At 36.7% G+C, this 7,984-nt stretch overlaps 1 protein-coding gene across 1 annotated transcript in view; it reads left to right on the top strand.

Annotated features, from left to right (window-relative positions):
• Positions 1-729: 729 nt before the first annotated feature.
• Positions 730-7,984, top strand: part of LOC121876278 (MOB kinase activator-like 3) — a gene marked incomplete at its 3' end in the record, with an annotated part of 34,857 nt that continues 27,602 nt past the window's right edge. The window contains exon 1 of the mRNA XM_042381313.1: positions 730-778. Within this exon, the coding sequence (XP_042237247.1) occupies positions 730-778 (49 nt within the window). The remainder of the gene's footprint in view (positions 779-7,984) is intronic.

The raw sequence follows: 7,984 nt of genomic DNA, 5'->3' as shown, positions 1-7,984 counted from the left end.
CAGGGAAAATTATAGTAATACAGTACTAACAATAATAAAAATCGCAGACCCATTTGATAAAGGCACTTTCTTGATACTTTTAATTATCGAAGGCAATACAGTATTTCACCATTGATTTGCTAAGCAAAAAAAAAAGAGTAAAATCATGGTAGGCGCAGTACTGTATCTATATAGTTTTATTTTATTTAAACTGTACGGCTAACATTTATTGACTACGATAATGTGGTTTATGTTCTCAGAATGTTATTCATGAAGAATTTAATGGAACAAAGCAGGAAAGGCTACGTTAAAACTGGTAAAAAAATTGAGACCAACTTAGTCGATATATTCTGAGCTGGCAGTCACTTAGTTTTATGACCGTAATTGAATTAAGAGGATTATGAATATGGATTAAATTTTGCGTTGTAGACCAAGATTGATTCTACATAAAAAGGTAAACTTAAAGTAAAAAAATAGTGATAATAATTTCCTCTCCGGCAGACGACATCAGCAGCTTGTTTTCCCCTCCCTAACTTTCCTCCGAATATGACTCTGGCTTTAACTCCAAGCTATATCTAAATAATATAAATTGTCTAGAAAATAAAGAAAACACGTGAATAATATTATAAATGAGCTATCTTATTGATTACTCACTGCATAACATGCAAGATTAATGTTTCTTAAATAAATTATTACGAGGTAAACAATGAGTCCAGAAATGTCTTTCGAACTAGTGTTTGGGATTGAGTCATGGCCTCGCTCGGTGGCTTCGTCGAGTTCTTCCAGAAAGGGAAAGTAAGTTTTACATAGATGCCTCGTTTACCTAATCTGGCCAAATAGTTAAGAAAATTACAGGAAGTGGTGTAGCTTCAAGAAAAGTTTATTACCCAGTAAAACACCACCTGGTGTAGCTTTAATGGGAAGAGAGAGCTTGGCCCCTCAGGTCTGGATTACTAGATTGGTGGAGAGGCAAAGTCACAACGGAATGGAATTGTTTATAGATACACTGTTTACATAATAGGTAATTGTCAAGATGATCAGAGCCTCTAAATCCCTCAGCATTTCACCTTACATCTTAGAGGGAAAGTTGGTGATTAAGAATTGGGTTACGGTACTTTTTAGAAGGGTCCATTAAGAGGAATGGAAACTTGAAACTTTGCCAGAATATTGCGACAGATTCTAGTAAAAAAGAACACTGGGCTAATATGGAGGACTTAACAGTCGCTTCCCCCATCTCAGTAACAGTAAGTTCGCCCACGGTAGGTGTTAAGTTAAGTTAGGTTAGGTTAGGTTAGGTTACGACAGGACAGGACAGGACAGGACATGGTCAGGTTAGGATAAGGTTAGGTTAGGGTATGATTAGGTTAGGATAAGGTTAGGTTTAGGTTAGGGTTAGGTTAAGGGGTAATTATATAGGACACCCACGAGCGAAATTGATTGAAAACAATTTTATAAACGCTCGATTTTCATTATAATATTATAGTGGACACTGTTGTAGTTTGTGGAAATATGTTAAAAAATGGATTTTTTAAAATAAACGCTACTTAACATTTGTGGGTATGAAGAACAGACCTAACCAACCAAACCAGAACCTACCTAACCTTGCCAAACTTCCCCAGTATATTAAACAGAAAGAACTTTATATGATATGGTGAAATTTGATACTTTTCTGGACATGAGAAAATACGGTCGCATCGGTGCTATGCAGCCCTGGCGGGTTAGTCCTATATATATTAACCGGTTAAGGTCAGGTTAGGTTAAGTTTAGGGATTGGTTAGGTTAACTTAAAAGGCTAAACTGGAGGACTTCACAGCTGATGCAATATTTGTGTTGATGTTTATATGCTTACTATATTTTCATCACCGAGTTCTGACATCATAATAATTTTTATGGAAATAGCTTTGTTTGGTACTGTAGATAATTAGGCGAATAGTCACACACTACTTGCTAGTTGCAAGTGTATGTTTATGAGCCACATAGATTTGGAGGCTGCGCTCACATTCACAAAAATAATTAAAATTACACTGTATAATAGTATTTTTTTTTAATATGGTGGGGGGGGGGCTTCCAGGGGGATGTACCTCACAGTTAGGAAGTTAGGTAAGGTTTGTTTGGTTAGGTTGGTGAGGTCTTCTAACATTTTTGCCACTTGTTTTTTTTTTAGCAATTAGGGTTAGGTTTGGTTTAATTTAGAAATAACCACTTCTAAAAACATTTTCCATTACTATGACAATGTTCATTATAAAATACAATGAAATTGTAGCCTTTTAAAATTCGTTTTCTATGAAAAATCACCTGCCGTGAAGTTGTAAATAATTACCCAGAACTTTACAGGTAGTACATCTGTTATCCATGTCTTCAGATTTTGGAAATTTCCAAACTCCAGTCATTTTAAGCTTAGTACAGGTACTTGTGAAATCTGGTTGTGAGGAAACTACATTTTGACCGGTATGCAATGTCAGGTGATCTTGTGATATGCTTGAGTTGAATCTGGTGGGAACTCTTATGTGGCCAGACCAGACTGAATCCTTGTGACTCTCATCCACTTTCTGAATTTACTGCAATTTACCTTGTAATTTACACTTCGAAGATACTGTACAGATTAAAAATTATTTTTTTTCTTTATTGTACCTGTTCAAATGAAAATCCTGAATTTAATATTTTTTTATTACTGTATATTATACTGTACCGAATATTTCCTAAATTAAGAAAAATATTCCACCAATTTATTTCTGGTTTGAAGTTTGCCAAATACAGGTAATCAATGTGCTGTACTACCTGTAATGATCTGTCTGGTTTTAGTTGAAATAAACCACTGAGTATATACCGGGTATCACACTATGGTTCATTCCTGCTAAAACCAGAGTTCAGATATAGCCTTTGTCATTTCACCGAAGCACCAAAGATTTTGAAGCCACAGCTTCCTTGTCACTTTACAGGAGTAAATTTGAATTAATGGAAAGAGAGGTATGACCTGAATCTCGTTTTATATTTTGGTACCCAGATTGACAACAAAACTAAGTTCAGCACTATTAAATACTGACTTTGGTCTCTGGGAAGCCATATTTAGCTACAGTACATGGCATGCGTTACACATCATTCAACAGGCACGAAAAAACCACGACTTATTTTTACTCATGATGTCTTGAATAGGACATGCAAGTGATATTCCTGTAATTTGGCCTAGCAATTGGGGAAAAGAATTGGTGAATGAATAAATATAGGTCATAAGACATGTAGTGGCAGATAAGAGTCAAGAGTGTTATCGGTAGTAGGTTGAGTTTGGCTATGCCAACCATTTGAACCATTCTTGATCCGTAAAGTATGCAATTTTCCCCAGTGTCATACCCTCCAGATGCGAAGAAAAAATATTTTGAAAGAGAAAGTTTTCTTTATTTTTGGTGTTAGGGATTTGTAGGGATTACAGTCGGCCCTTAACATACGCAGGTTTATAATACACGGATTTGCAAATACGCGGATTGCCCCGCCGGAGGAATATTCTGTACATTGAAGTAATTGAAGTACATTCAAATCGCGCGCCATTCAACTCGCGCGCGGCACCGAACACGGGACACCGCCCGCTCTCGCAACCTCACACACACACACGTATAGCTCTCCCTCACTCAGTCAGTCTCGCTGTAACCACACTTGTGTTGACATCAGCATTGTAGTTGCAAAAATATTACATTTCCGTGAATGTATTATATCAAGCACAGTATGAATAGAATATCACTAATATAAGATTATTTTAACCGAAAACTACGAAAAAAACGAGTAACAGATCTTGAACATCGGAAGGTTAGGTAAAGTCTTTTGTTTTCATGTAGTTTATCCTAATTTACATTGAAATTCATTACGTTTCAGCAAAACTACTATTTATTTCTGAGAATATGAAAATGTAATGTTTTGCTGAAATGACGTACGTATTACAGTGGAAAGTGACGAAAGCAATGACTCGCTTTCTTTCGTTCAAAAGATGTTACCGTAATCGCTTTTCGAATGGTTTTCAGTTAAAAAACGGTTGTATTATAATAATATTCTATCCTAATTCACTTGTGATGCAACAGTTTTTTAACTGAAAACCATTCGAAAAGCGATTACGGTAACATCTTTTGAACGAAAGAAAGCGAAAGTCATTGTTTTCGTCACGATTTTATCCCACTTTCCACTGTAATACGTACGTCATTTCAGCAAAAATATTACATTTCCGTGAATGTAGTATATCAAGCACAGTATGAATATAATATCATTGTAATATAACAGTATTTTAACCGAAACTATTAAAAAAACGAGTAACATTTCTTGAACATTGGAAGGTTAGGTAAAGTCTTTTGTTTTTGTCATGTATTTTATCCTATTTTACATTGAAATACATCACGTTTCAGCAAAACTACTATTTATTTCTGAGAATATATTCATTCAGGCACAGTTTAGGTAAAATATACATGTGCTGTAACATTTTTTTAATTGAAAACGACAAGGAAAATGATTTTGATGGATTTTAATGAAAATATTCAGAAAGACCCTGGCACTGTCAAGGAAAGTGGCTGCTGAAGGCTTCCAGGACATGGCAGAGGACGAGATTAGGGAGCTAATTGAAGAGCACGACACTGAGCTGACCGAGGAGGATCTACAGGAGTTAGTAGACTCAGGCAAGGAAGAGGAAACGTTGGAGAAGTTGGGGGAGATGACCAGGAATATTGAGGCACTGAAAAACCTGGCCTATAGTATGGACCCCTCCATGGTGCGTGCCCTAAAATTCATGCGAGGGATGGATGACGTTTTCGCTCCATACAAAAACATCATGGAAGAAATGAAAGAAAGAGACGACAACTCCCCATCACCATGTTCTTTGATCACCGAAGGAGAGATTTAACACCATCAATCACTGGCGGCAGTGAGGAAGCAGCTGAATCCACCGTCGCCCCCACTTCACCACCTGTTATGGAATTGAGTGACGATGAGCCCGATGACTCCCGTCCTGTCGCCGAGGATAGGTACTGTTTAGTAAAGTGAAATTTTTATCTCTTTTTTTTTAATAGCTTTTCTTGCCATGTTTATTGTTTGTAAAAATGCACAGCACAGTACAGTTCAGTACTGTACATAGGAAGTGGAGGTGCAGTTATTCACAAAACGTTTGTGTTCGTTGTCGGCAGTAGTGACGGTGAGGAGGTGGAGGAGGGAGCGAGTTGGGAGGAGTGGTGACCTTGGACGCGGGAGCAGGGACAAGTGGAGATGCCAGCCAGTACATTACGGGTGTATTAATTGTTTTTATAGCTATTTTTGCATTTTAATATTAAATATTGTACATTACGTTTCAACAAAACTACCATTTATTTCTGAGAACATGGAAATGTAATATTTTTGCTGAAATGATGTACGTATTACAGTGGAAAGTGGGATAAAATTGTGACGAAAGCAATGACTTTCTCTTTCTTTCGTTGAAAAGATGTTACCGTAATCGCTTTTCGAATGGTTTTCAGTTGTGAGATTATAAGGCTAATGATAGGATAGAAAATTATTGTAATACAGTACGAGTACAACAGTTTTTTAACTGAAAACCATTCGAAAAGCGATTACGGTAAAATCTTTTGAATAACGAAAGAAAGCGAAAGTCATTGTTTTCGTCTTTCCACTGTAATATGTACGTCATTCCAGCAAAAATATTATACTGTATTTCCATATTTATTTCTGAGAATACCTATATTCATTCAGTCACAGTTAAGGTAAAATATACTTGTGATGTAATATTTTAATGAAAATACGGTATCGTAGTTTTCTTTTGTTTCAAATTTAATTAACAAAGATTGATGTTTCAAATGTAATGAACAAAAATTTATGTACAGTACAGTATCTATAAATAAACTTTAATAAATGAATACTTTGTTTTACATCGTCCTGTGCTACTATACCATGGATTTGGCTACTTTGGGCTTGCTATGATGACGCAAGAGATCTGCCCTGGCAATTGTACCGACACTCACAGCTGGTGGTGCGTTGGTGCATTGTTTCCATTGTTTACTGGTAGTTACTGGTAAATATTTTTCAACCTAACGAAACTATTACCCGTTTAGAGGTCGACCCCCAATTTTTTGCCAAATAATTTGGTCTTAAAAACTTGAACTACACACAGGTATGTACGGTAAATAAGGACATGGGGGGACCAGGGTTTTTTTTGGAGGGGGCAGCACATATACGCAGATTTTTAACATCCACGGGTATCTCTGTTACGTATCCCCCGCGTATGTTAAGGGCCGACTGTACTGTATAGTTTAATGGCTATGGAATTGCACGACTGAGTTCTATATGGGCCAACCTAATTGGTGTATTGGAGTATCAAATATGAACCACTTCACCCTTTCTGGCAGCTCCCCAGATGAATTTTTTTGTAGATAATTTTTGGATTTATCCTTCGGTACAGAGAAGTAGATACCGACGGATGCCATTAGTAGATTGGTGTGTTGGTCCTTTTTTATAGATATATATCACACACAAATATGTACTGTATATTAGTTCTGGAATTGATAAGTGGCAGGGCTGAAGTAAACACTTTGTTGGTTTTTCTTTACTGTAGAAAAAATTTAGTTTCACAGGTACAGTACTTAGTTCAACTGAGAGTATATTGTACCTTCTCTACTAGGGGAAATGTCTTAGTGCACATTCACAGGAGAACAGATTTATGTACTGTACAGCCCTGTAAATGTATTGAATGTATATCATTATGTCTAAATCACATGTAAGTTTGTATATTTTCAGCCACGGCTGCAACTCTATTAATAAACCGTTTATTATTATTATTATTACTTAGTGAGGTATTTGCTGGGTAATAAAAGATTCGTTTGATCTGATCTCTCCCTTGTCTCTATATCAAGAGAGAGATGAGGAGCAGACCAGGTCTGTTATGATTTGGTGGACCTATCCTGCCCTCTCGAGTGTGAGAAAGGAAACACGTCAGATATACTGTTGTGCTAACATGAGCTGACCTCAGCCAGACCTTGCTCACTCCCCGAAGGAACTACAACCTCAGCCATGTATAATGTCAACAGCTGAGGCACAATTGAATAACTTGGTGAATAATTTGGTATTATACATTTGGGCAAATATTTATATAATGCAAATGGTGCTGTTACACCGCTCGGCTACCTCCAACCGAGACCTTACAGTTTAAATCCTAGGTATACCTAACCTTGTTACAAGAAAGTGTGCTTTAGCTAAACTTTTTTTCGTGCACATGCCTTTGCAATTCCTTCCGAAAAGTCTTCTTAGAAACTATTGTGTACCTAGAAGAAATCTTCCTGTAACAAATTATCATCACACTCAAGGAACTGATAAATAGATGGTAGGTATAATGAAACCAGGTAGGATTATGCCGGAAGATAAATATAAAGGAAGAGATTCCTCTAAGTCAGGAGACGTTGTTTCATTAATATAAGATAGAAGTTTAAGCTTATCAGAACCAATATGAAGATTACTGAAATATATACAGCTGCTCCTCGACTTACGACAGGGTTAGGGACCCAATTCCAGGTCGTAAGTCGAAAATGCTTAAATAACACAGTACATAGAAAATCTAAAATGGGTGTCTCTTTTTCCTCTCAGCACCACAAAACTCTCTCTTTTAAGCTTGCCAGCCATTTTAAAGTGAATTACAAACAAAAATTTTGTCAGTACACAGCACAATCACTAACTTGGGGACTCAGAAATACATAATTTGACAAAATTTTGGTACAACTAAGGCGGTCGTATGTCCAGGTGGTCGTAAGTCGAGGAGTAGCTGTATTTAGGGGAAATGGTATGGGAACCAGTTCAAAATTAATGTTTTTGACTAATGCAAGATGATAGCGAGTAGGCAAGGTTGTGATTGCATTACTGCTAATTTCACAATAGTCTGATGCTATATGATAACCTTCTACTACTAAATGTTTGCCTACATCCTGGCATATAAGTATCACACTGGTTTGATTTGGGAAAAAGAAATATTGCACATTATTGACATGTGCATGAA

The sequence above is a fragment of the Homarus americanus genome, unplaced genomic scaffold (assembly GCF_018991925.1).
Source record: "Homarus americanus isolate GMGI-L3 unplaced genomic scaffold, GMGI_Hamer_2.0 scaffold34921, whole genome shotgun sequence".
In the NCBI taxonomy this organism is placed as follows: domain Eukaryota; kingdom Metazoa; phylum Arthropoda; class Malacostraca; order Decapoda; family Nephropidae; genus Homarus; species Homarus americanus.
This window is presented reverse-complemented; position numbering and strand designations above follow the sequence as displayed.